Consider the following 16,846-nt stretch of genomic DNA (forward strand, 5'->3'; position numbering starts at 1 on the left):
CCCACTTAGTTTGGAGCTAAATAAACAGGATTTTTGCCCAGGAAACAAAGTATGTCAGATATACTTACAGGCCAGACTTATTAGTCTGAAAACTAATCAGATTGTGCCTTTAGAAGCTACATTACAGATACAGAGCCCTAGCAAGTGAAAAAGCCTCCTTGCTTGTTTGTTAGCACCATATGTAGATTCCACTTCTCTAGTTTCAGGAAAGAAGAGAAAGGAAGTGTTAGTTGGAGGAACACTGGATGTGGAGTCAAAAGACCAGGGAAATCTTGACTCTGTCGTTTGCTACCTAGATGATCTTAAGCAAATCACTTACCATTTCTGGGCCTTGATTTTCTCATCCGTAACGTGAAGAAGTTGCACTAAATAATTTCTATCATTGTTCCTAATTCTAAATTCTATGAAAAGGCTGGTAGGCCGTTTTGTGAATACGGATGCCTCTTGCATTTTGGGCCAACTAGTAGGGCCTGAAAGTATAGCATTATTTAAAAATTTTCTTTACTGAAATATAAACTTGCTCTTGGGGCAGCTAGGTGACACAGTGGATAGAGCACATGCCCTGGGGTCAGGAGGACTTGAGTTCAAATTTAATCTCAGATACTTACTAGCAAGTACTACTGGCCAAGTCCCTTAACCTCATTGCCTGCTAAATATACAAACAAACAAACAAATAAATAAACTTGCCCAAGGAGGAAAGTAGACACACAAAAGATCCCCAAAAGGATTTAGACTTCTCTATCATTCTCATTGGGATTTCCTAGTCCAAATAAATGATAAATATTTTGTAGTCTCAAATGTCAAAACATTCATTACCTGCTTGATAAGATCTTTCCTCAAGGAGTTTTACTATTATCAAATTATCTTTAGGGGGGATGGGGAGAGTCCAGATATTTGACGTCATCAGTGTGGTGGACCTCCTAGTATGGAATCTCCTATCTGCTGCCTCTAATCAGCAACCTGAGCAACAAAAGTTACATAGCTTTCCCTAGGTCAAAGGTAGGACTTGATCCAAGGTCTTCTTAACTCTGATGCTGACCCTCTTTACCATACTGTTTCTCTAACTTGTCTATACCCTAATAAAAAATCTTTCTTGTGATCACTCCATGACATAGCATACAAAAATACATTTTTATTAATGATTTTTAATGTATTTCTGGGCAACTTTCATCCTGTATCACCTGGGATGGAATGGGGCGGGGGGGGGGGGGAGATGAGAAGAGAAGGATTTCTTTCTTTTTTGATTAGCCAAGGTAAGGAGTACTACTGAATTTTCTCTTTGCTCCTCATATCTTCTGGTCCACCTCTTTTTTTCAGTTATACATTTCCCCCCTGGATTTCTCCTTCCCTGACTTTACTAAAGCTCATAATTGGAAATATGGCTCATTCCTCCTGTCTACCATCACTTCCATTGACTTTTAGGTCGCTCTGATTCTTTAGCATCATGGAGGCCAAACAATTCAAAACCATATAGCATAGGGAGGACATTTATGTCAGAGAGATAGGTTTTTGAGTCTGAGAGAAGAAACTTGCCATCATTAAAAGCATTAAATCTATATTCTCCAATATCCTAAATAAGATCTTTCTATTTATTTCCTTCTTAAGCTAAAATATACTGCAAGTCATTGCCATTTTATCAATGTGCTGATATTGTATTTTAATGAAACAATATGTAATGAATAAGATGCCCTTAGCTTGGGCAGGATTATTTCCAATAGAGCTTGACTTTCATCCCTGGAAAAGTGTCTACTGCTGATTTTCTTTTATAGATGTCTCTTTTGGTTGGGAACATCACCTTCCTAACCCAAGGGGAAATACTCTGATCTTCTCACAGATCGGCACTAAATACTTATGAAGGAGCATTATTATTTATCTGGAAGTGATCCTTCCTTCCGGACAGCAGGACTGCTAGGGCACTGTGACAGACAACTCACATCTCACAACTACTTCCTTGACATTCTTTGAACATCTTCACACACTCTTCATCAGGGTCCCTATATTTCAATCCCCTATTCTTTAGAGAAACATTTACAACATTTGGCTTGGAGATGGATTCAATGAACCCGATATATCTGAAGCCCCTTTCTCTTTGGTTGTTTGGGTTGGGAGGCTAGGGGACTGATTGTTACTGACCTTGACTCTCCCAGCACTGAGTTGAGGGGGCAAAGACCTAGATGCTGCTGCCACTCGTGCTCTTGCCTGGGCCAAGTTACCTATTGAGAAAGACAGACATGGGTTGAATGAAAAGCAAAGGATATCTTGTTTTGGAAAGACAATTGTACTCCATTACTGGAAAAAATAGGACATAGACGGAGGTTCATCAGCATTGCTCAACTATTACAAGAGACAAATACACACGAATGGAGAGGGACCAAAATATAGTTGTGTCAACGAGGAGTGAACATGAAAAACTGTCATTGTTCTGTGATTCTCAGGATGATGTCAGGACAGGGACATTGAAAAGACACAGCACAACATTTCACAGTCCTCATAAAAGGACAGCAAGTGTGATTACTTTTCTGTGACCTCTTCAAATTTGTACCAAACCCCCAGCCCCCCAAAAAGGGTAGGAAAGAAATTAATACCAATGAAATCCCTTCAGTTCTGAGCTGCGTTCAGACGGGTATCCCTGGCTCTAAAGCTAACGAAAGATGAGAAAAATGATAAGACAATCTCCCCTTTGAACTTTTAACTCTCCCAGATTTGCCTAATCCTTGTGGCTTTTACCTCTCCAGATTGTAAGGAGACTTCTCTCACAAGATTTACAGGCCTCTTAGGAAATCACTGTCCTCTGCACTAAGTGACCTGAAGTCTATCTTTGGGGCCTTTTTGTTTGTAAACTCAATCTGATCCTTATGCTAAGGGATGTCACATCATGCAATTGTTCTGGAAAATAAAGGTTGCTCAAGACAATAGTTTTAAAATAAAGTTGTCACTGAAACGCACCGCTGTGAATTTTGCATGTGCGAGACGCTGAAGATTTCAAAGTTTTAGCAAGTCTAGCACAAGATGTCCAAATGTTTTCTCTGGCTGTGTCTTCAGAGGCTAAACTGTGATTAATAGCACTGAAAGAACCCTTTGAAGCAGGATTGGTGACATCAAAGTCCTAATCCAGGGGTGGCAGGGTTGGTTTTTTTTTTTTTTTTATAATGAGGGGGAAGCATTTTAACACATTTCAAAGGATTTACAGAATGAATAAACAATACGCCCCAGCAGAAGCACCCCACACCTTTCAGAAACATAACACATAAATAAGTTTCCATTTTAATTTAAATGTAAATAGAGCGTTCACACTTCTTTTAAATGTTAAGCAGCCTGTTAGCATCAACACTCTATCTGGCGATTTCCGTTTAGAGATGGTTCATTGCTCCAAAATACCCTTCTGAGTCTCCCTTAATGGTAACCACTAAAGAATGCACAGGAAAGAAAACAGAAGTCAAAAAGCATTTAAAAGAATTTATATCCTATATGGGACCGGAGTTGAGATAGAAGCTGCATTCTAACTGCAAAGAACCCCTGGCAATCTCTGTGCTCCCAAATTAATGAGAAAAGGAAGAAACAGTCTGAGACAATCTCAGCTGGCACATTTAAAAGGGGGTGATTTCTTGCTTCAGAGGATTTCCATCTATTTTCAAGAAACTACCGTTCACAATTTCTGTACCAATCCCCCTTTAACAGAAAGGACTAGGGTAAGATCCTGTGAGTCCTATTGAAGTCAAACGTACATCTCAGCCTGTCTCTACTGCCCTCTGCAGGTTTTAGGATTTCAGGACGCGTTTCTGGTTGGAAGGTAATTTGTTACTTGTTACTGAAAAGAAAAATTTAGGCTGTAAAGGGGAAAGGGAAATTGTCCCCTTTTGAAGTCTCTTAGCTATTAAAAATAATATAAATAAGTAAAATAATTAAAATATAAAAGAAAAATACCAATAAACTAGCAGTATTATGAAGCTACTTTTCAATATAAAAAAATTCAAAGGGTTAGGAGAGGTAACCCAAACCTGGATTTGAGTCTTGCCTCTACCACTTAACTAACTTTGTGGCCTTGGATGACATTTTTTGAAGTCTCGGTTTATTCATCTTCAAACTAGGAATAATGATACTTGAAATGTCTACTCCAGGGTTGGAAGGAAAGAGCATTGGATTCTGTTGGCTTTGTTTCCCACTCCCTGTGTGACCTTGGGAAAATCAAAGAACCTCTCTGTGCCTCGGTTTCCTGAGAGGGGAATTAGACTAGATGAAATAAAGGGATCAGATTAGAATTCTTAACCTTTTTCTGAATCATGGATCTGTTTGGCAGCACAAGAACCCCTTCTCAGAAAAGACAAAATAAAATACATAGGATTACAAAGGAAACCAATTATTTTTAAATATAGTTAAATACATACATACATACATATATACATATATATGTATATATGTATGTATATATATATATATACATAAAAGTTCATATATCTCAGATTAAGAACCCCCAGGTCCCCAGAATCTGGATTTCTTCATCTGAGATCCAGGAAGCATAGTTGTAGATAGATTTCAAAGGGTACGGGAACTTGGATGGGGGAAAATATATCATAATTTTCACTAACTTTTGGTTTTCTTTGCAATCCTATGTATTTTATTCTGTGCATCTAAAAACATTCTGAAAAGTGATATCCATGGGCTTCCCCAAACTAAAAGGCTCCCCAGGCCAAACAGGTTTAAGACACAAAAAAAGGTCAAGAATCCCTGGACTAGATGATTTCTAAGGTCTTTCAGCTCTAAATGTTGTGATTTAGGTATAAAGCACAATTTTCTACATGCTATTTAAATGTATGTAATGATTTAATATATGTTATTATTAAATAGCTTCTAATTAGTTTACAAAACAAAATTTATCATTTCATCTTCCTCTCTGCTAATCAATCTTTTAAGTAGTCTACTTACTTGTGGTCACTGTTATATTTGTATTGCCTAGAATGTTCTAATTTCACACTTAATTACATTATGGCTATTACAATGTGGTTTTTGTGGAAAGTTGTTTTTTTTTAAGCTTTGTAGGAAGAACCATGTATTACATTTTTAAAAACAATATGCTACAGTTTGTTCCTATCAAACCATCACATCCTTAGCCTACCGAAATGAATCTGTTTTGTATTTGGTCCATTAAGTCAATTTAAAATAGATTCAAATATGGCAAAGCTTTTCCATTTACCCAATATGACTGGGCTAGATGGTGTTAGGATCTGCCCTGCAGTCTTCAATTTTCTTCCCAACACAAAGGAAGTTTACCTAAGACTAGAGGATGAATGTTAATAGCTGGGAGGAGGTGATTACAATTGTAACTGGGGGCTTGAAAGTGGCCCACTCTCCAGTGTCAAGCTAAGAATGTGGGGAATTCATTTCAATGGGAGGAGCTGTGGTTTTGTGCAGGGAGAGGTAGGAGGAAGGAAGAGAATAAGAGGGGGTGGGAAGGGACAAGCCTTTCTTTTTTCCAGACTGGTTTATCAGGGGCAGGGATTTATAAACATTTTCACTGTCTTTTCAGAACAGACAGTTTTTTTCCTTTATTTTCCTTTGGGGAAGGTTAAAACCTTACTGAAACCTCAAACATGACTCTTACCTCCTGTCAGAGGATCTGTAATTTCATGGCCGTGGCTTCAACATGGCAGACTGCAATTCATCCTTGTCTTCTCATCCAAAGAAACTCTTGTCTATGTTCTCCCATAAATCCTTTGTAGGAGTCTACCCATTATGCTGGGGGAATCTCTTGACATCAAATGGGAACCAAACTACCAACAGTAGAAACTGGCTGGCCACTGTTATCTCTCACTGGCTACACCACCCCCGCCTCCCTTTGCACTGATATCTCTTTGTAAGTGTCCCCAACAGCTTTTATTTGTGTTTCCTTTGACATTCTTGGTGCTTGCTACCTGTAGAATTCCTGCTTCAGCAAAGCTGAAACAAATATTTTCATTGAATTTTCCCAGGCTGAATATAAATCAGAGCTTTAAAAATTTGTGATCCGATGGTCTCAAAACATTACTTTTTAAAAGAACAGTAACTCCCCACTTCTTGCTTCCTAAGCCATTAAAACTAACAAACAGATCCTTGGCCCTACAAACAGCCTTCCATCTAAAAACCAGGATGTTTCACAGGAGGTAATAAAATTTCTCTTCCCTGTTCTGTAAACAGTGAGTCAGATTGCTCCCAGATCTCTCTGTTTTATTTTCACTCAGAGCCCTTTATTACATCACATTCCCCGCCCCACCAAAAAAAAATTAATTTTTCTTCCTTTTATGAAGAGTATCAATTGATAAAACCTAAATTTTTCATGCTGTCATAATGTACACTTTATCTCCAGAAAGATCTAGGTGAAGATAGACCTGGGTATTAAAACTTAGTTTGCTGTCCATGCCCTGTCTAGCCAGGGCAGAAATAACGTGACAGACACATGGGCTGACATATGTTCAACAAAGCCCAAGGAACGTTCATGGATAACATCAAGATCCATCCAAGTCAATTCAAGGTGCCCAGAAGGAAATAAAAGCCATTAGACAGTGTTGTCAGAGAACGCTGGAGCGCATGTGTCCTTTCAGGAAAAGCACGAAGATGGGATAACCTTTAAACTCAATAACATTAATTGCCTGTAAGCATCCCGAGTCAGGACTACTTATAGCCCAACACTACTCTAGGCACAAAAAGCATGGAATGGGCAAAATAGGTGCCCCCTTTTCTGTAACCCTCTTCCATTCTTTACCCTTGATCCAGATGTTCAGTGCCCTCAATGCTGCCTCCCCACTCCCACACCCCTCCACTCCACATGCCCCGGATTTGATCTATCATATTGACATTAAGCAGCCCCTTCCATCAAAATTTCTCTGTCCTTGGGGCCCCATTATTCCAACAAACTAATCCTAGGCTATTTTGTTAACCCTTAATTAACTTAATTAGTGTATTAATCCACCCAGGTTGAGTATCAAAGATAAACTCCTCTGTTTGGAGAACATTTTATGCAGCAGTATTGTAAGGATGTGAAAGACATAGCTGCTGTGATTTAGACAATGACTCAAGACAATTCCAAAGGACCCAAGATGAACAATGCCATCCACCTCCAGGGAGAGAACTGATGAACTCCAAGTGCAGACTGAAGCATGCTTTTTAAACTTTCTTTCTTTTTCTTTTCTTTTCTTTTCTTTTTTTTGTCTTTTGCAACATGGCTAATATGGAAATGTTTTGTGTGACTTCACATGTATAATCAATGTCATATTGCTTACCTTCTCAAGGACAGGGGAGAGACAGAGGGAGAAAGAGAATCTGGAACTCAAAATCACAAAAAATGAATGTTAACATTTTTAACATGTAATTGGGAAATATTTAATGAAATAAGTAAAAATATATTGGAAAAAAATGAACTCCTCTGTTTGGCATTTAACACTTTTTATCACCTGGCCCCATCCTGACTGTCCAATCTTTTTACATTCTATTTCACCTTTATGTGTGCTTATGATCCAGCTACACTGGCCTACCCACAATTCCTCAAACTTGAAACTCCATCTCCTCTCTCTATTTCTTTGCCCTGGATGTTTCCCACACTGGAACGCTCTTCCTCCTGACCTCTACTCCTTAGTTGCCCTGGATTCCTTCACAACTCAGCTCCAGTCTCACGTACTTATATCCAACTATCTAATCTTTTACATGCTTTCTTCTCCCCTTCCCCAGACCCCCATTAGAATGGGAGCTTTTTGAGTGTAAGGTTCTTTTTGCTTTTCTTTTTATTACCAGTGCTTAACACTGTGCCTGACCCATAGTTAATGCACCCTTGAAAGATCTTCTCTTCCCTACAAGCTTTATCTCAGACAAAAAATGCTTTGTAATCTGTGATTGGACTCTATTTCATGTTAGGTTCCCTCTTTGGGGGCCTGGGGTCTTCATTTAACACTTGTGTTTTGGCTTCCACCAAGTTTTCTTGACTGTCTATACTTATTTGCTGGTGTACATAACAACCAACATCTGAAACTGTCCTTTTCGGAAACTGAGTTCCTTTTTGGAAATGGCCCCTTGTTTGAACCCTATATAATGTAAAACTCACAGAGACTCGGGAGCCATACCTTTTTTTCCAGCTCTCTCCTCTGCCAAATAACAATAAAATTCCTTCTAAAAACTTTTTTTTTTAGGTTTGGGGTTTGTTCTCAACTGACAAGATCATGCCATATGGGGACTGGTGGAAGGAACTGGGTATATTTAATCTAAATGAGATGGCTTCTGAAGTCTTTTTCAGTTTCAATATTCTGTGATGCAGGGGTAGGGCTCTTGCTGGTTTGGGATCTGGATTTCACCAAGAAATCTGGCTAGGATCTAGGTTTCACCATGAGTGTGAGGGGCAGGGCCTAGGACACTGGATTGGTCATGGAGAATGGAGGGGCAGGGTTAAGAATTTAGGAGAAAGACAAATTAATCAGTCCAAAGAAAGAGTTTGAAAATAGTAGCTCTGCTGCTCCCTATCCATGTGTATTTGGGCCAGTCTCCTCTTCGTGGTCCCAGTTTTCTCATCTCTAAAATAATAAGGCTGAACAAAATATCTCCAAGATCCTTTCCAGTTCTATATATCGTATGATCTATTGAACTTATTTCTCTGCTTCCAAACAATTATGAATTGCAAACACATGAGACAGACAATTTTTCCCCTACTTTTCTTAATATTTTTAGAGGAAGAAATTCCAAGCTACAAATCTTTGACCTCTAATTTGAAAACTGAGATGGGAACAGTTGGAAGGATAAGCTTTACCCCATACAGATTCCTGACCCTTCCATGTTTTAATGAAATCAGGAATAACCTCCAAGATACCTTCCTCTCTGTACATTTAGTTCTGCTTTTCTCTGAAGTCTAGTCATGTGGGAAATACATCAAACTGTCTCTTTTTCCTCAAAAAAGGTAACCTAACTTTTCAATTCACCATGTCAGTTTTGATTCAGGGTTGTTGTGTTGTTTTTTATTTTGTTTGTTTTTTTTTAATTTGAACATATTTACACAAACCTAAGCTAAAACTGAGTCTAGTTAGATAATATTAAGACATTCTTCATAAAAGAATGACTATTCAACAAAGGCACATAAGATACCTTAAATCATACCATGTGAGAGCTAGAAGGGGCCTCAGAGATCGACTCGTTTAAACTACTCATTTTACAGATGAAGTCATTGAGTACCAGACACAAGACCTAGTTGACACAGCAAGTTAGGAACAGATTTTGTACTAGAACCCAAGTCTTTCACAGCTCTTTCCATTACATCACACTTCATTGACTTCCTAGTTTTAGGTAAGTCTCTTAATAATGCCTTATAAATGTAACTTGTGGCCTACTACCAAATGAATTCACATGAACTAAGTTCAGTTTTGAAAGTTTCTCAAAAGTAATTCGATGTTTTGTTCCCCCACCAAGGGTTTGCTCTGGGAACATCTGAACTTGGCTTATTTCTAGCTCTCATCTAAAGAGTCTTCATTCCTTTGCAAGTACTAAGCTAATAATATATGAGACATAGAGCTGTTAATTAGACACAACAAAGGATACAGAAAGGATCTGAAGCAAATTACACAAACGGTCAAGAATGCCTTCCCCTCTAGTGGGCCCCACTTTTCCCTGGTATAACTAGAGTTGCTCAAATTTTGAACATCACCCTGTGTTGAGGCTGCCCCCCCCCGACAATGTAGGAAAATGATTTGGGGTTATAATGAAGTCAAGCAACCCATCTTTCTGGTGAGCACCCCCTACCCTTCACTAGAAGGGTATATATGCTATACAATCATTCCACACTTACCCCACCTTCTTGGGGTTGAGGCTTTCCTATGCTGGTAAAGGACTCAGGGCTGCTAGACAGTTGGTCTTTTCTCTCCCCGGGCCTACTTAGTTCATGTGACATAGTACCAACAAAGGGTAAGCTCATATGAATCAGTAAAGAAAAATGAAGAAAAACATGTTATCATGAAAAACAGAGTCCGAGAATCTATTCTCAAACCCTGTGCTGCTATTTACCAACCTGGATAATCTTGAAAATATCCCTAAACCTCCATCAATTTCAGGATCCTCAAAATAAGAGCACTGGACTAAATGATTTCTAACATGCTTTCTAGCTCCAAATCCATGATCCCAGTTTTTTAATCTGTAAAATTGGAAGGTTGGATTAGATTCGTCTCTGAGGTTCCTCCTAGTTCTAGATTGGTGATCCCATGTTATGATACACTCTCGTAAAGTCGAATCTATTGCTTCCCAAGGCAACCCATTCCACTTTGGGATAGCTCTAATTATCAGCTAATTTGAATAATTGTTATTAATTCTAATAATCAATCTATTAATTCTAATGATTAATTACTAATTCTATTAGGCAGTATCTAATTATCAGTTATTTTATTTTCCCCCTTACATCAAGCTTAAATTTCCCTCTTTACATCTGTCCTCTGGGGCTAAGCATAAGCCTAATCTCTTCCACCCATAAAAAGTCCCTTAGTGACATTCTGGTCATTACTCCTGTCCACTCACACTTGAGAAGGGGAGAGATCCGTTTGCTTGCTTCTCTCTGTGCCTTTTTGCAATCCTATAGAAGTTAAGGTGCCTACTTCCTGAATCTCCATGAAACATTCTTTCTAGTCATTCCTTATTTCATGCTAGTTGGAATGTAGTCGCCTCCCGTGAGAAGACAGGATTGCAGAGCTAGAAGGAATGTCAGAGGCCATCAGTTTTTGCCTGAGGAAACTGAGGCACAGAGAGGTCAAATTTGCCAAAGCCATCCAGTTGAGTGTTTGAACCCTTGCATCCAGGTCTAACTGACTCTAAGTCCTTTCCCTTGAGTCCCTAAAAGTAATTAAGGGAAATCTTGTTCAATCAAATATGGAATCACAACATTCATATACACACTGACCTTTTTTTTCCCTTTAATGGAATGACTATTTCACGAGTGCCTCTTCAAAGAGCATCTTGTTATGCGTTTCTAGATACTCATAAAAGGAAAACGAGGTGTAACAACGCAGGAAAAATGGCAATGCTTATATAGAAAGGCAGCCGGCGCTCTGTAGTGAAATGGAAATCTGACAGATCTTCAGTCCTTTATTTGGACCAGGATTTCACTGCTAATAAATAGAAGGCACTCTTAGCTGTCTCTACAGCCCAGGAAGGAGTTCAGAAAGGAGTCTGAAGCTGTCTGAGATGGAAGTGGGAGAATGTATGATTATTCTCTCCATACCCTCAACTCAGGTTGGTTTTTAGTCTAGGGAAGCCCTGGGTGAGTAGGCAGTTCTAATGCAATGGGAAATTGGCCAACGAGTGCTCAGGCCAGAGGACCCCCATAGATGTTTGGTGAGCCTGCCTTTGGAAGTTCATGACTATTAATGTAGAATGGAGGATCCTGGTGTCCCACTCCGGAGAATACACATGTTTTTGGTAACTGTTTCCTGTCCACTTGCCGTGTGGTGAGGAAATTGCCTTTTTGGTTGGCGCTTGAGACAAAATTAGGAGTTTATACGAGGAAGGAAGGAAACAAACATTTATTAAGCTCCTACTGTATGCCAGGTGCTACTATATTAAGTGCTTTAGAAATATGATCTCATTTGATTCTCACAACAATCCTGAGAGGTAGGTGCTATTAGTACAATGCTTTTACAGTTGAGGAAAATGAGGCAGACAAATATCGTGAAGTGACTTTGTCAGGTTTATATCACCAGCGACTCTGACCAGATTCTGAATTCAGATTTTTCTGATGTCAGGCCCATAGCTCTATCCATTTCACCACCTAGATGCTTACACAAAAAGCCTTGCTGGAAAAATGAAGGGTAGTGGACTTGCCTGGGAGGCCATGTGCCCCCAGGTAGTCCTGGTTTGAGGAGAAAGGCAGTCCTTCCCTCCCCGCTGGCCCACCAGAACTCAGAGAGCTCTTAAACCTTGTGGCAATGGGAAGGAAAGAAAGCTAGTTTTTCTATCTGGGCTTCTGAACATACTCCCGGGTTAGCTCAGGAGTCAAACAGGTTGCTGCCTTAGCACAGAACGAGCAGATAGTTAACAGTCACCCAATACTTGTGAATACCCAGAAGTGGAGACCTCGATCCCACCATTCAATTCCATCATAAACTTCCAGAAGCAGTCTCATCAAAAATCCAGGCGGGGCCCCTGTGAATACTCCCAGGACTTGTCTCCCTCTGACAACCCCCATTAACAATACAGTTATCTCTTCCACCCGTGGGGGGAAGGGCGTGGCACTCCCCTGGTCTGGAAAATCCACACAAAATTTTTTGGTCCTTCCTTTGTACCAGAGAAGAAGTCTGACTTTTTTCTTTTCCTTTTAGGGGTGTTTACAGTACCTCAATGTAAAATATGGATTAAGTGTTTGGTCATAGGCTATATGTAGGTCAATGTTAAGTAAAATTACTGTATGAAAAAGAAATACAAAATACAAAATAAATATGAATTTTTTAAAAAATGAAACAAATTTGAGGAGAATAATACTGAACATACTGCATGTATAACAAAAGACATTTTAAAAATTGAATAGCATGTGTAGTATGCCTTAAATGTCCATATTACACCCTGATCAAGAGGCTGAATGAAAAATGTATTAGGTGGCATGTAGACAACTTCAACACCTTCAATGTGGAATTCATGGGGTTCTGAGTTGCCAGGGGCATTTTCCAAAAGCAATAACACCTAAAAGGGTAATCTTTTCCTGGCAAGGCATTTTCTAACCTCAGGCACAAAACACTGATGGAACCATTTTAATTTCTTATGCCAACGCAAGATACACTAGAACTGTGATTGGGAAAGTCAGGATGTGGAAGGGATAACTATAATGTCTCCCTGTAGAGGTCCTGATTCCAGCCAAGGAAAGAATCTCCTGATTCGTGTCCAATCTTCTGGAATTCCATCCTACCACCCATATGATATGCAACTTAGAGGTGTCATCTGGATATTTGTAAGTGGATGTGGGGGGGGGGCAGCTAGGTGGCACAGTGGATAGAGCACTGGCCCTGGAGTCAGGAGGAACTGAGTTCAAATCCAGCCTCAGACCAAACACTTGACACTTACTAGCGTGTGACCTTGGGCAAGTCACTTAACCCCAACTGCCTAAGCAAAAAAAAAAAAAATACATATATAAAAAAAGATTAAATTAAATTAAAAAGTAAGTGGATGTGGGCAAGCTGGAGTGAAGATGATATCTATTGACAAGGAGACTGTGATAAGAACACTGCCTAAGGCCTATGTTCTAGTTCTGTTATCCTGGGCCTTCTATGTCTCATTTGCAAAATAAGGGGATTGGACTAAATTGAACCTTTTTCACGTTTTGGACCTCTTGGGCAGCCTAGCAAAACCTTGGCCCTCTTCTAAGAATGTTTTTAAAAGCATAAAATACATAGGATTACAAAAGAAACCAATTATACTGAAATATAGTTATCAAAATGTATTTTTAAAAATCAAATTAACTACAAAGGACACATGAAGGAAGATATTATCTACATCCAGAGAAAGAACTGATAACTAAGAGGATGTACAGAATGATTTTACATATACATATATACACATATATACACATATATATACACACATATTTATGCCTAATGGTAGTCATGTCTAGGGGCTGGAGAGGGAAGAAAAAAAGGAAAATAAATTTACATGATAATTTTATTATATATTTAAGAGGAATAGAAAGTTGTACATAATAGATTTGCAGTTTCATGTGTAATCTTTTTTTTATTGTGCTATGTTACAGAAATGCTTGTTTTATTCCATAAATTAAAAATAAAATAAATAAATTTTAAGAAAAGTTATACAATGAATAAAATGTTCAAGAACCCCTAAATTACAGGATCTCTAGGGAACCTTCTCAGCTCTAGAATTCTGTGGCTCAATCATGTCCTTCATTCCCAGCTCTTTCAACATTCAGGACATTACAGCTGCCCTCTAGGGGTCAACAAGACATTGAACAATTTATTAAGCAAGATGCTAAACAAATCACGACTCACATGAGTGACTCTTACAATCCTTTTTCTCACTTTGGGGTGTAGTTTAGGCTGGGACAGGACTTATAAAGGATGCGTGTAAGAGCGCTCTGAGCTGCTGGAGGACAACTTTGCTGATTTGGCATTGATGCTCTATGGCTGAGGCCCTTCTTTCAATCCCACAGCAGGACAGCTGGGTATCTCAGAGAACTTGGGACCACACACATTTTACCAGTTCACAAAAATCCCCACTAGCCAAGAAAGTGTCAATGAGGATATCCCACACCAGAATCATAGGGATAATGCCACAAAAGAAAGTGAACTTTATGGATTTGAGGGGCTAATGCAAAATTATAGGTGGAAGGTTCAATTTTTAAGAATATTTGTGGGTTCCCATGGTCTGATTTCTTATAGATTCAAAATAAATTTAGATTTTATATCTCTTGCAGCTCCTGGATCCATGCAGCTGCACTAATTTGAATAGCTGTGGCACAATTTCCAGAATAAGTATATGATTTTAATTAATTTCCAAATCAAGCAAGGTCTTTTTCTATAGATTTTTAGACAAGTCAAAATCAATTTAGATTTGCTTTTATCCCAACTGGGATAAATGCCCAGCACAGGAAATACATAGATTGCTTTTCTGACTATGGAACGTTAGAATTAGCTTCTCTTCATGCTAATTCTAGCTACTTTTGCTACACAATACAGTTTGTAGTCAAGCCTTCACAAGACAGTAGCTGACATTTATGTGGTATGTTAAATCTTCACAAACAATTCTTAGGAAGTGGTGAAGGACAGCAAGCATCATTTCCCCCATTTTACAGATAAGGAAACTGAGGATCAAAGAGTTTAAGTGACTTGTCCAAGGTCAGATAACTATAGTATCCCATATTGCTATTTATTTGTTTGTGTATATGTCCTCTCTCTTTAAAAATATTGTGTTTCCCTTGAAGGCAGGCCTGGGGCTTATACTCACTGCTCATTTATGCACAGCAGGAACTCAAGAAATGCTTATTAATGATCATCTAAAGTTAATCAATCAATAAGCATTTATTAAGTGCATATCATGTGACAGGGACTTTGCTAAGTTCTGGGGATATAAGTACAAAGAATGAAACAATTCCTACTTACAAAGGTCACTTTGAAGCTGTCTTCTCTCTAAGTGCCATGCCTAGCATAACTTTCTAAATTTTACTTTCCAAATTCCTGGACACAGTCATCTGGGAGTTATTGATTGCTTGTAAATATACATACTCAAAATATAGACTGTAAAACATATAGAATCTTACCCATCCCACAGTCAGCAGCACATTCTTAAGTACGTCCAATAAGACGAATGATATGGAGGTCATAGGCCAGTCTATACCAACGACTCTTCGCAAAAGGCTAAAGATTTCCATTGGTAATACAGAATCTAAAACTGTCACAGAATTTTATGTTTGTTATGCACTATTCAGCTAATAATGTACTGCTTTGTCAGAACTCTTTTATTGTCTAGAATTGTTTAGCCCTGCTTCGTTATTTAACTTTTACCTTTTCACATATGTCATCTGCCCAACTAAATTTGGGTGGGCAAAGAGTACTTGATATATAGTCTGAAACACCGGGTTTGAAGGCCAGTTTTATTACTTAATATTTATGTGACCCTTGACAAGTCGTATAACCTCTCTGGGTCTCAATTTTCTTTTTTAATTAAAAATTATTTATGTATAATTTATTTCTTTTTAGCATTCATTTTTTAAAGTTTTGAGTTCCAAATTCTCTTCCTCCCTTGAGTCCCTCCCCTGCCTATTCAGAAGGCAAACAATATGATATCAATTATACATATGAAGTCATGCAAAACATATTTCCACATTAGTTATGTCGCAAAAAAAAAAGCAAGAAAAATTTAAGAAGTAAAAAAAAAGTATGCTTCAATTTGCACTCAGAGTTCATCAGTTCTCTCTTTCATGGTGGATGGAATTTCTCATCACAAGTCTTTTGGAATTGTCTGGGATCATTGTATTGATTAGAGTCACTAAGTCTTTCTGGGTCTCAATTTCCTCATCTATGAAGTGAAAGGATTGGACTAGATGATGCAAGAAGTCCCTTCTGGCTTTAAATCTATGCTCCTTTGATCTATGATCCTAAATGTTAAATCTGAAGCCAGAGACCCTGCCATATTCTTCTTTGTTTAACCAAGCACAGTGCCTTGCTCAGTAGGTGCTCAGTAAATACTGGTTGATTAGATTAAGTGGAATGCTTAGAAGAACGAGGCGTTCTGATTGATTTGACTTTTCTGATCAAACAGTTTCACTGCAGTAGATATAAGTGTTGAAAGTATAGGAGATTAAATGGAATCTGTGTAGATCCCAGGATATACCTCAAAAGTTTTTTAAAAAGATGGTGAAAGACAAAATTCTATCCATTATCATCTTGGGGTTGAACATTTTCTTCTGGCATGCTCCAAAGGGATTTTTATGAATGTTTCCAGTTAATCAAGGTCTTACTTTGAACATAATTCCCAGTAAAAGGCAATTTGATGGAGGACACTAGACTTGGAGTCCAAAGACCTCAACTAACTTCTGGATCTGTCATTTGTGCCTGCCCCCTCCATGACCCTGGATAAGTCACTCAACTTTGCTGAACCTCCAATGCAAGGCACTGTGCTAGAGAAATACAATGGGGACATTGAAAGAAGCATTTGACAGAGGTCCTGATCCTATGTTTCCTCAATTACAAAATAGAGATTAATTAAACACTATACTACATGTAGAACTCTGGACTTGGCCCTGGGCCATCGGGAAGCCATAAAGCTTACATACAACATCGATTCTGCTCTCATAGAGTTTACAATCTGGTAAGAGATAATAACACAATCTAACATCTCTCTCAAAGAGATTACCAAT

General features: G+C 38.6%; 1 protein-coding gene across 1 annotated transcript in view; it reads right to left on the bottom strand.

Annotated features, from left to right (window-relative positions):
• Positions 1 to 16,846, bottom strand: part of MYO3B (myosin IIIB) — a 628,721-nt gene that overhangs the window by 302,854 nt on the left and 309,021 nt on the right. Inside the window, exon 23 of the mRNA XM_027865702.1 lies at positions 2,134 to 2,213. Coding sequence (XP_027721503.1) covers positions 2,134 to 2,213 — 80 coding nt within the window. The remainder of the gene's footprint in view (positions 1 to 2,133; positions 2,214 to 16,846) is intronic.

Source organism: Vombatus ursinus, unplaced genomic scaffold, assembly GCF_900497805.2.
Source record: "Vombatus ursinus unplaced genomic scaffold, bare-nosed wombat genome assembly UNPS02014779.1, whole genome shotgun sequence".
In the NCBI taxonomy this organism is placed as follows: domain Eukaryota; kingdom Metazoa; phylum Chordata; class Mammalia; order Diprotodontia; family Vombatidae; genus Vombatus; species Vombatus ursinus.